This window comes from Seriola aureovittata, chromosome 17 (assembly GCF_021018895.1).
Source record: "Seriola aureovittata isolate HTS-2021-v1 ecotype China chromosome 17, ASM2101889v1, whole genome shotgun sequence".
In the NCBI taxonomy this organism is placed as follows: domain Eukaryota; kingdom Metazoa; phylum Chordata; class Actinopteri; order Carangiformes; family Carangidae; genus Seriola; species Seriola aureovittata.
In genome coordinates this window covers 13311683-13324565 of record NC_079380.1, presented here as the reverse complement: position 1 = coordinate 13324565, position 12883 = coordinate 13311683, and the positions used below count along the sequence as shown (strand labels likewise).

The 12883-nt window shown below is 40.3% G+C and overlaps 1 protein-coding gene across 2 annotated transcripts in view; it reads right to left on the bottom strand.

The window, feature by feature from the left end:
• Positions 1-11426, bottom strand: part of LOC130185005 (ras-related protein Rab-26-like) — a 53663-nt gene extending 42237 nt beyond the window's left edge. Inside the window, exons 1-3 of one of the 2 annotated variants that reach the window (XM_056401175.1) lie at positions 11007-11424; positions 10655-10877; positions 8552-8662 (exon numbers count right to left, since the gene is read on the bottom strand). In XM_056401175.1, coding sequence (XP_056257150.1) covers positions 8552-8662; positions 10655-10840 — 297 coding nt within the window. In that variant the 5' untranslated portion in view covers positions 10841-10877; positions 11007-11424. Of the gene's footprint in view, positions 1-8551; positions 8663-10654 lie in introns of both variants that reach the window. The other variant, XM_056401176.1, reaches the window with a different exon arrangement.
• Between the last annotated feature and the right edge of the window lie 1457 nt (positions 11427-12883).

The window sequence follows — 12883 nt, the reverse complement described above, 5'->3', positions numbered from 1 at the left end:
TGCATCACTTCTTTTGTAGGTTTTCTGAAGGAAATTGTGTAAAAAGGAAAATGTGAACTGGGTATTAAAGCCATGCCAACCCTGGATTTTTGAGGTTGATACCAATATTGATATTGATCAATATTGACCTATTTTATCCATACAGTAGATATAAAACACATTACATAAAATTTTTTTACTGGGCTCCTTTAAACTTGGTTATTAAAGAGTCGTGACAAAGATATGTGCAGAGCAGGAAATTTTATGACTGCCGTCTTTAACTATATAACTATAACTTTTAACGATAAACAACAACAACAACATAGGACTCTGAGAGAATGTGATGGAGGTTTTTCATTTTATAGACAAGGCAATTAACTGATTATGAAAATAGTAGTTGCAGTCCTATTATCTAGCTGTGATGAGCTAAAATCTGGCATTAATAGCAGCCCTGCTTATATATCGGTTGGGCTATAAATACTGTAGGTTGAATTACTAGAGTCTAATAACTGCAGAGCCACTGTTGGACCAAATGCAAAATTCACAGAGACTCCAATATCATTAGACAAGGGAGTCTATTGCCTGTCTCCACTGTGGCAAAGGATCCAAGTAAATGAGATACACAGAAAAAGCCTGTTACTTTCCTTTAACGTGACTGGGTTCATCATCATAGCCTGAAATATGCAGGGATATTCTGAACCCCTTCCTCTCCTCATTATATTTTCAAAGACATGCAGCAGATGTGTTATTGTTGTAAGCTTGTAATGGTCTCCGACTGTGGTTTTTAGAATAAAAGATTTACATCTGATTGATTGGGCAGGTATTAGACACATATGCAATTATAATGTTTCTGTAACTGATATAATGTAGAAAAAGAAATGGAGATTTGTTTCTCATTATTATACAAAACACTAAATAAGTGCAGTCAGAGCAGATCCCTTCTTGGTTGTAAAAGCAAATCCTCTGATCAGCATTATTTGGCTTTGAACCTGGTTAATTAGGATGAGAGTGAGCATATTTCCCATGTTGTGTTACCCCAGGGTGACAGAGGGTGAAGGTCCAACATCTGTACATTTATTTTTAATCCATCTTTCAAACTAATAGCTGCAAAATTCTCCAATGCAGGAGTTGAGTGCCGACATGCATCCCCCCTTCAAGTTATCTTAAAATCAGACGCCTCAAAGGTTGAGTGAAATTTTTGCTGTTGCCTGATTCATAGCCCCCACCCCCACATACATACTAAGTACGCCCAAAAATAACATCAGAGGGAAGTGAAATCGGAATCAATGGGACTGTCTCCTATGTGTGAAACTCGCTTCTTCTGTGCTTTAAAATTCAAACTTGATTTTACTCATAGCCCAACTTCATCAACGAGGTGTGAAACCTCTGGCCCGACTTGTGACACACATGGGTCAGAGTGTCAATGGTGTAAATGGAAACATGAAGGGTGACCTTCCTGGTGAAGGAGGGTCTTACAGAACAAGTCTAGACAAATGAGAAGGATAAGAATAAGAATAAATGGACATTTCAGATTATTTTGTACTAAATCTTACTGAAATTATTCTATATTCAGTGGCTTTCTGTACTTTTATTCTTCTCTTCATTTGGTCTATCTCCCTTCATTATTTTGGTTTTAATCAAGGTATTAACCATTTCATTATTAGATATTAAGAAAAAAACAAAACACCATCTCTGAGGCGCAGTTCGGCTTCAAGAGGTGCAGTATAATGTTTACCATATTCACTGTCTGACTTTAGCATGTCGGCATGCTAATATTGGCAAATTAGCATTCTTACATTGATTTTATTAATTTGAAAGTACTTGTTCAAATACCATTTTGGAAAAGCCAGGGATCACCAAAGTTACTAGGATTCCTCCTCTGAGGATCTTAAATGTCTGTGCTAAACTCAATGGCAATCCAAGCATTGTGAAAAATAACACACCTCAACCCAGCCTGAAACTGATATACGAAGCACAGTTGCAGGTTTTCAGGTTCTCTCCTGTCACCTATTACTCAGTGATAAACGCAAGTCCATCCATTGTAGCTGTATCTCACAACAACGCCTTCCCTGATGTAGCACCGCAAAGGTTAATCATTAAGATAAAGGTCTTGTGTAAAATACACACTACAAACAGGGTGATATGAATTAGTATGCCAGGTGTGATCCATGTCTCTTAAACCTGTCGGGGGCATTTTATGGACCACTCCTAGACAGAGTACACTAAGTAAATCATTGGAGAAGGGAGACAGTGCTGTGATGATTCATCTCCTCTGTGCTGCAAGTTGGCCCGTGGGAACTGACTTCATTCCCAGAACGTAACATATAATAATAATAATATTTCTATATCCTCAGGAGACTAATTGTTTGTGATTACCTCATTGGGAAATTTTAAACATTGTGCTGCACATCACATGTTAATATGCGTTAAGTTACTTAAGTCACAAATCAGGCGGAAGCAGGGGAGGAACTGTCCCTGAGGTCAAGGCTTGTCATGCATCTCAGAGAGGGTGTCACAACGTTTGACTAAAAAAAAACAATGTCAACCTCATGGTGACGGTAGAGGAAAAATCAGGGGAATCAACAAAGTCCTCAGGATACACCCTCTGGGAACCTGAATGTCTGTTCCAAATTTTGTGCCCAAAACATCATGTAAATGCTGAAATATTTTACAAGTGAAAACTTTGGTGTACTGGAGGCACTAGAAGAAAGGTCAAGGCACCACCAGAGTCCATCCAGCAGTTGTTGAGATATTTGAGTCTGGATCACAGTGGTGGATCGACCAACCAACAGACTGACACTGTCATGCCTTGAGACTAAAAAGTTTGATGTTTCACCCTCACAGGCACTAAGTCTAACGAGCAACGTTGTTTTAGGGTGCAGGGAGGTGGTTGCATAAGAGGTCTGTCACTCTGGGCGCAGTAGACATAACTGACAGCTGGGTGCAGCTCCCGTGTCTCTCAGCAGAGGTGAGAAGTGCTGCCCTTCTCCCCACCACTGCATTTACGTCATCCATGGAGACTGAAGGATTACTTCTCTCTGGTGTCATGAGGTGAGGTAGATTGTGAGGAGGAAAAGATGAGGAAAGGTTGTTTTTTCACCATGTTGGAAGGGAGAGGAAGGTTGTTGGAGTAAAACTGTTAATTGGCTCCCCTCTGAGCATCTTTGCTTTCCTCCTTCTCCCTGAAATGACTTCTTCCCCTTCTTTCTTTCCCTGATAATGGTTCTCTTTTTGACTCTCATGGAATTAGTTTTTTGAGCTTTAAGACATTTTGATTGCAGTGATGGAGGCAGAATCCTTCCACAAGCTGACAGTATTGTCTTTTAGTGAGTAACATTCGGGGGACTCATCATGTTTGTAGCTAGAGATACATTCACTGACTTCCCTGCAGGTATGTCTAACTGTGGGGTTTAGTTGAAAGCGAGAAAAATGGTTTGCCCTCAGGCTACAACATTTAAAAGAATAAACAATACAACACACATTATTTTTAGTGAGAATATGCCAAATGCAAAAGAGCATGCCAGGGGAAAGAAAAATGAAGCAAATTTAAAGTATGATGGATGGGAACAATTACAGTATGGGAAACTGATACAGGGACATCAGTGTGTAATTGCAGCAGACTGAGACAGACTGGATGTCATGTCAAATATTATAAGAGTTTGGTTACGAATAGGTAGACTTGGTAGCCTCATACACTATACACACATTTTGTGGAACCCCAGTCTGGAGGACATGTTCAGCACCAAGGACAGCTCCCACCATGGAGATTACTGTGTTGTTTGCCCACCTGTGGAAGGTGTAGACGTGACAAAGCTGTCTATAGTAAAGTATAGCACACACATAGGGCCTACAGCACATATATTCCATAAAAAGGACAAGTGTGGCGAGATTTTGTTTCTGCCAAAAAAATGCCATCAAAAGTCCAAAACCAGCAGATCCCACCAAGTACTGCTTGTGTATCCAAAGCCTGACATAGCTTATTTCTCTGAGCCATAGATCTTCATTCAAGTCCAAAAACTATCAAGGACATATAAATGAGCCACACTGGGTGACATCTTCATTAACAATTACTATATATAATATACATATAATCAATTATTCTACATATTTTCCTTATTTTTGTGTTTCACTCACACATCCTGATGCTGTAAATACTCATTAGAGTACCAAATGTGTATTAATCCACAGCTGAAAATAGTCCACAACAAAAGCAATATTCATGCCCGTGTGAGTAATGTTTGCTAAGAACTACAATACCTTGATGTTTTCAAAAACGTATTCGCTTTTAAAAAAATGAAATTTTTAACAATTTACAGTATAAAGGATTTCTTCCTAGTATTTATTCAGTATGAATCAGTGGGCATGGGTCACAGACAGGGTGGGGGAGTTGGAAAGTATTGAGAGAATGACTAATGCATCGTTTTGGTCAGAAGAAAAAATACTGAATAGCACTATGCTTCTTAATAATTATCCTAGACCCAGCAAAGAAGGGCATTACAGCTTCCATCTTGGTCTCAGACTAATGGGAAAAGTAATGAATGTAAAATTACTGTGTCTAACTACTGTCTGGTGGCAACACAAGGCTTGAATATGTGCTCTGTATGTCTTTCTTTATTTGGCAACTGTGGAATAGTTTTGATGTTTTGATTGGTTTTTATAGATATAAATGTTTAATTCACTTTTAACTTAGATTGCTTCTCATATTTTGATGAGTTTAATGGCTAATGTGTCCAATTAAATTAAGCAAGTAAGTCTAAGAAAAAAGGAGTAACTGTGCAGTTTTCTCATTCTGTTTGAGTTTTTATCTGAAAAATGAATCTGTGCCCTGCAGAGCCTGGCCGTGATATAAAGGACAAGCTTAGAGTCTTTTAACAGGTAAATGCTGATTTCCCTTCAGAAAGTCCTGCAGAGATACTTCTGATTTATTTTATAAAAGAGACTAGAGTTTCCATAGACATGGCGAGAAACTGTATCCCTTCGAGCATGAAGACCTACACGTGGCACAAGGTGATTAGATGTGTTCGTTTAAGTGCAAATAGAGACGGAGAAAGTAGAATAGAAAATGTCATGAGATTTGTGTGAGATGCGTGTTGCAAAACTGTATTTCAAATACACATTAAACAGCAAGCTAGAGGGTGAAGACCACATCAGAGGTCCTTTTCACTCAGAAAGCAGAAAAAAAACATGTCTGAGCAGCAGGAGTCATTTACACCTGGCTGATGCCTATTACCTTCTGCTTATGACCTCCTGATTGAAGCAAAGAAGAAAAAACCAGCGCTCTCAGTCTTGCAAGCTCAGGACTTCATGAGCCACACAATCGCACACAAAGACAAGCCCTGCTCTCCGGTCAATCCCAGTCACCTGCCCATCAGTTAGGACCTGTATTACCATGGCAACAGATGATCTGGACATGCTGCATCATGCAACTGCACTGTATTCTCTGATTTTCTTAAGCCATACCTGGTATAAGGGAAAAACCTGAAAGGGTAGAAAGGGTATCTAATAAAATGAGAAAGGTTGTATTGCTATGTGAATTGACCTTAAAGAAGAACTCCACTGATTTTACACATCAAAGTCTGCTCACAGCTCCCAGGCTGCACTGCTGCAAGGATATATATGAAGCCTTTTCTGGCTTCAGAGGGACTGATGTGAAATCGCTTTGAAACTATTCATTTCAGTTACATGTTTTAACAACACCTTATGCAATAAAGTTTCTGTAAACTCACTTAAATAAAAACACAACACTGCTTCATCTATTTTCATTTTCTTGCATGAATGAGCCAGAGAAGTAGACATATTATTATGATAAGAAACACACATTAATTGAACATTAAGCAGCGCTTTAATGTATGCTTCACTAAAGAGTGATCAAGATGAAATCATATCCAGTTAACCTGATTTAGCCTATGTAGATTTACCATAAACCTGTATAGAATCAGTTCTGTTTCCTATTAGTGCTTGGCAGTAATTATCTGTAAATGAAAATCAATGAAAAATATATTCTACCAAGCTACATGGAATTAATATGATTACATTCTTGTCCGTCTTTGTCTGTGAATTTAACGCACTTTACAGTGAGATTTTTATAACTCAAATGCAATCATAGTTCTGACTCCCTGTATTTTAAGCCTAACAAGGCTCCAGTGCAGCTCTGTAATCCTGAGAACATGCTGAGGTTTAAATGAGATGAGACTACAATAAACAAGAGGGGGAAGAAAACAGAGCATCTCGCTGCAGCTTTGAAGTGGGAACCGGATCAAATCCCCGTACGAAGCAAATTGCCTTTCTTTCCCACCAACTAAAAGGGATCAAAACTGTCTTTCCTAAAAATAACGATTACTCCCCATCTATCTGTGTCTCTGTGGATCTTCCATGGGAAGACAAACACCAAGGACCTTCATGTTTTCCTACTCAAAAAAGCCTGATCTCGCAACTTCTCAAACAAACATACTATTTATGCCATTTGTGCAGTTGCATAAAAAGGGTAACTTTACATGTATGTATTCATTGACTGTATCAAATTTGTTTGTGAGAGTGTGATTGTGGTGATTTGGTTCCTTGTGTAGACTGTATTGCAAAATGTAAAATAAAAAATTGAAATATTAATATGGGAAAAAAAAGAGCCATTTACTCTTCTAATTAACAGATCATCTACAGTATGACTAAAGAAGGATCTTCATGGATTTGGGGAGGTCTATTTCACTTGTACCAAAACTGAACCGTTTAACAAGAAACCATGCAGGAGAGAACGGGAGCCTTGAGGATGATAATGAAATTATTCATGTCACACAGCTCTGTGCCACACTGCAATTAAATAATAAGTCAATATGAGAGAAGAGCCGACTAAGCACTAAACTTTATGAGTTTTGTACTTTCGTCTCCATTAGTAGCAAATGCAGCGGACAGAGATAGCTGATGAAGGTCTCTGCTTTGGTTAGATAGGCCTAAATGTACGTTAGAGCTACAGACACTCTGTTATAAGAGATGTTACATAAGTAAATAAATCAACCGCTCATCCACCCACAAACTCTTCCAACCCACACACACACAGCTATAGAATGGTTGGATACTTTAGTTAAACACACAGTGGCAGCTCATGCGAGTTTGTCTCTCATGGGTATAAAGGATCTAATGTTGCACTTATGCTTTATGTAATAGTGTCAACTTTGGAACTTTAAAAAGCTTTTAAAAATAAGTAAATTTATCATGATGTGTGGAGAAACAAGTCAAGGTAAACTTGCATGTAGAGTTTGCATTGTCCTAATAAAGATTGGTGGAGGAGCAGTAGAATACATCCTTTCAGTGAGTGACTGGATCCGTGCACGCCGCATCATCTCTGTTAACACCGTAGATTAAGTTTGACTACACTCATCAACATAAACTACTGAGATTTCTGAAAGTCAAACAAAACAAAAAAAAACCCAATAAGACTTAAACACAGGATACAACAGAACCACAGAGTACTGCACAGATTTTACACATCAGAGTCTGTCTACAGGTGTTGGGAAGGGCTACTGCGTATCTGAAAAAAAAAGTTGCGTAAAGCCTTTTGTGGCTCCAGAGGGAAATGTGCAAAGTCTGATACATTGCCTCAAGTGATGTCACACAAGACTTGGTTGGATCTGAAAACAACAAGTTTGAAAATGAAAAAAAAAAAAAAAAATCTGGAGGTGTGAAGCTACAAAGATGTGAGCTTGCCAGACCTCTGTAGCCCACTCCTCATGTCTGCTTGAGGCTAGCGACATTAACTGCTATGAGCTCAGCACACCTGAATCTCTGACCGAACTGTTGGCGGATGAGTTGCATTGTGGGTACTGTGGGCCCAAGGTTTTGAGAATAAATTATATTTGAAAAAAAAAAAAAAGATACTTTGAAACCTTTTTTAAACACAAAAGCAGAGTTTTCGGCAGGACTCTCATATTAGATCATACTGCGTATATTGTAAAATATATCTGATAAGATACATGAAAAAATACATTAACTACTGTGCAATGGTGTTTGTGTGTCTGTGTATTCTTGCATGTACATGTGCCAGTGAGTGTAAGGGGATTTAACTTATTTCAAACTGACAATGAGTAAGAGGAAACAACTGGCTACCAGATGAAACAGCACAGATAAGGCCTGAGCTGACCCTGCACTTGAGGTCACTATAGAGCTGGAAGGGGGCAACTTTCTCTTTTCCCTGCCTTAGTGGTCGCCTGTGTGACCGCCTGTCTGTGTGTCTGTCTGTCTGTATGCCTGCCTGCCTGCCACAGACACACGTGAGTGTGATCATTAGAGAAGTTGGACATAGTTTTTTTTTTCCTGCTGCCCATGTGGAACCACAAAAGTGGCACATGAGAGACACTGTGATCACCCAGGGAGCCAAAAAAACTAAAGCATGTCAAACTAATTTAAGAAATCAATATCCTATCTTGTGAAACTTCTAACACAGGAAATACTTAAAGCTCTGGAGAATAAAAAGACACTGAAGAGCTTAAGAAAAAATCCCACTAGTACTTACAGCCCGGGGGGGGGGGGGGGGGGGGGGTCTGTGTTTGAGCATGTTTGTTGAGCATTGATTTAAACTCACCCTAAAGTCAATGCCGACAGTGGAGATGAAGCTGCCAGCCAGGAAGGCGCCGTCTTTAAAACGGACCAGTAGACAGGTTTTCCCCACACCAGAGTCTCCAACCAGCATCACCTGTTCAGAAAACCAAGAGGGAGAAATCACAGGTGTAAGGGTTAAATCTTCAGCCTGACTGACTGGTCGATGGGGGTAGGTGTGAAATAATTAGCAGAGAGAAAATGAATAAATAAAAGAAAGCGCATGTAGGAGCATGAAGAAGAGGGAGCTGATGTTCATGTGTTTAATTTTATATCAGTGTCTGATTGTTTGTCCTCAGAACATTTGAATCACTCAGCTAAATCAGTCCCGGTATTCTGGTTCTTGGCCAGTGAAGAGGGTGTATGTGAATGAGTGTGTGACTGCTCATTATGGCCACCGGTGGATGTCCGTAGATCCTGTCCATATGTGTGTGTCTGTGTTTGCACATCCGTGCATGTGTGTGTACAGACACTTGTTTTGTTTCATTCCAGCTGAACAGACAGTCAGTGCATTTCTCTTGCACATGATGTGATCACCGTTATCAGGTTAGCTGAGGGACTGTGGGCCCTACACCATGGAAATCAAAAGTGCCTCTTGGGATTAGAGAGGAAGAAGCAGAGAGGAGATGAAAGACAGAGGAGGCAGAATGAAGCGATGTATAGTAGCAGGTACAAAATTGTGGCAACGGGTAATACGTCCGCGGATCTCAACCTCTGTTTCTCTCTGCTCCCTGTTTCTACATCTGTTATTCTTCCTTTGTCTTGTCGTCTCTCATGCCCTCCCCTTTACACAGCTCTGCATTATCTCAATGTTTGCAGCAGCGTGCAGGAGCAGGCACCTGGCCTTTCCCTGCCCTGAGGTTTTTCTAAATAAAATGCAATCAATTTCCTCAAATCAACAATAATGATATTACAGAGAAAACAGTATAAGATGAAATATGGCACAATGGGCTACACATGACATGCACTACACAAACAGGGATACAATACAGGTCAAATTCTGTGAAGCTGCAAAAAAAAAAAAAAAAGTCTTCTGAGAGCTACAGTGGGATTTTTGATCTGGGCTTGCAAGAAATTTAAAGGAATTATTATTGAAATTCTGACTCAAACTGTTTGATACTTGTCAGATTGCTTAATTAAACATAAGAACAGGAGGTGTATGATAAATATTTAAGGAAAGAAAGGTCAGCGTAGACAGTGTATGGGTTGCTGAGCCCAAATGGAAACTGGAGACTGTGACTTTCTGTCTTGCAATTGTTAATGTATTGGCAGCGAGGATGGTGTGTGCTGCAGAAATGGCAGTCCTTGCATCCAACAACAAATAATTAAACAAGAATATGTACTGCTCACAGAGTGAAGTGGCATGGACAGAACAATCAGTTCAATTGTTGTGCAAAAAAGAAAGAGCAACACAAAGCCATGAGTGCACTTGCATCAAACAGCTGCTTTAAAAAAAAAAAAAACATGGAGTAGGTGGCACGAGTCCCTTGAAGCTATGCTGGGAGTACACACAACTGAAGGATCTGTGGGCGTGAATCTGTGTTTGTGTTGTGGTGAAGTGACAGTTCTCGACTCACACAAGTGCTCACACTGTGGCTCGGCAAAGCACACTAACACACTTACTCAGTGTAAACGCAGAACCCACTGACCTGTGCCGCTGACACAGACACGCTTTCAACCAGTTGCACGGGCGCGAGCAAATGATTTGTTTGTTGGCTTGTCGCAGGGCGGCGTGCACCTTTCCAGGTTATCGATCGACCCTATTGACACAGCTGGTGTCAGGGGGCTCTGCTGTTGTTTAATGAATAAAGGTGGTTGTAAAGCGGAAGAGCAGTGGAAGGGAACGAAGTGGACCACAAACAGGTTCACTGTGTGTGTTTTGTCATCTCTAACTACTCGTCCCGCTGGGAAACAAAAGCCAAAGTGTCCATATGATATCATCAGTCAGATTATTTACACTGTGGTTAGTTTATAGTGACCTCTATGCCCCCGTTCACTAGTTTGTACCGCGCCCTTCGTGATATGTTTCCGTCTGCAATGGTCAAATAAAGCCCACCTGTACCTGAGTTGCAGTTCGTTCTCGTCTTACCTTGAATGCGATGTCATAAAACTCGCTGCTATTGCTGATGGACGGTCTGCTGGGATGAACCACGCCGTTCATCTGAACAATGCCCGGGCTGCTCCTCGCAGTTTTCCCGGTCCCTTTCCCGGTGGGGCTGCCTGCAGACGGGCTGCTGGTTGCGGCTTTGCCTTTGGCAGCCTTCTTACGAGACATTTCTCAAGATTTCCAAACTATCTCTTGTGAATCTCAGCTGGGGCAAACCGCAAAAAGACAGACAGACACACACACACACACAAAAAAAAAGAAATCACCAAAACCTGTGCGAGATAGAACTGAAAAGTTGCAGCAGCGACGAAGTTAAATTGGTAAATGTTATCACCTGCGCGTTGGACGCATGTTCCTCGACACCTCTCTGCTCAAAGTAGCCTACAAGAGAAATTGTCCCGAAATGCAAAACGCTGTTGCTTCCGCTGTGGTGAAGCCGCTTCCTGCTCCTGTCGGCTAGCTCCTGTCAGGACAACAGCCTCAGCTCTGAGCGATGTGGCGGCAGCAGTTGGTTGGATGTGATGTGGCAGAAAACTCCACCTTGAGCGCAAAAACAATCCGGACACACTTTGCTCTGCGCAAAACTCGTAGGCGCCTTTTAAGAAGAGACTCAGCCTTTGTGTTCACATTATAAACTTACTGTAGTCCTCAAAGTCTGGTGTTAACGGGTTTACTGAGGGAACTTTAAGTGGCGAAACATAAGCAGCACCACGTGACCTCAAGTTATCTGTTGACAATTAGCCAGCTGTATATGACCTGCATAGGCTACTATAGTCGAACTGTCCCTGATAACTCTGAGGGCGGTGGAGGCCACAGGACGCTCTCCGTGGTGCTGAAAATTTGCTGCATCTTAACAAACAATGTTATGGTCGAATTATTGCCTTTAGAACTTAAGCCTTCTACTAAATTAAATCCTCACGGAGGCTTTACACGATTATGTCATACCTACTACTGTTCCACCCTCTCAGGATATTTTGACATTTTATTCCATGGATATTTTGTCTTGAAATAATTAGGCTAATGGGTGTAGACAGTGTGTTCAAAACCCCAAAATAAGATGCTTATATTGCATAGCAAAAATGATGTATTTAGAGGAAGCTGTGAGGCACTCTTACTTTCTGTTGTATGGCAATCTTTTGTGGTATGAATATTTTATTGTTATTTTTGTGCACACTCATGATGATACGAGCTATATACGGTATATATATATATAAATTTAATTGTATTAATTAATTTATTAAATTTTAGGAGAGCGTGGTAAACTTCGATTATTATAAGAATAATATGTGTTGTCCATTGATTTAACCGAACGATAAGCCGAGAAATTACCTAATTGGCTCTTTTGGTTAGTGTAAGCGACATTAAGACATATTAGATTATAATCTGGTTCTGTGAGACAGAACTTTACTCATATAATGTGGGGAAACATAGCTAAAGTGCAAGTGATAACTCATAGCCACCTGTGGAACGTACATGAGATGTGATTTCAAGTTTGCACCACAAGAGGGCGATATAGGAATATAAAACAGAAAGTCAGATAAAACGGTTCGTCTCTGTACTTGCTGCTGCATTGAGTGTATGTTTTATTATACAATTTGTGAATTAGGAATATGGCTTGATTATATTACTGTTTAAGATGAGGGAAGGTTTCTGTAGTGTACTGTAACCCTGAAAGAAAGTGCAACAACAACAATAACAAAAGTGCACACCAAGTTATTTTAGAGGCATGTCACAGAATTTTAATTGAAGTGATACACACATACAGTATGTCTTTGTTATTAATGGTAGGCAACTGTATAGGCTAGTTGCTTTTTTAAGCTCCCTGCATCCTCCAGGAACAAGCTGGTTGTAATCAGAACAAACCAGTCAAGGAGCTGGTCACTGGCCTTTCTGTGACACTTACCCACACCAGCAATAATTCATAACACAACTCAAACATCTCTCTATAACATGGGGGATGTCGCTCTGTAGCAGGGTCCGCATATTGTCTGCATTTGCAACAAAGAACAGCAGCATATTCTGATTAGTCCCTGCATCTCTGTGGCTAGTAATGGGATGCTGTTGTTTTTTTCCCCCCCTCTGTAATCTAGTTTGTTATGCAATATGAAATTTGTGTATGATACAACTGCCTTTGTGTTCATGTGCCAGGCTGTCCAGGCTCATTAGAATACGCTCAAAGATCATAGCCCAGAGACCTCATTTGCTTTCCTG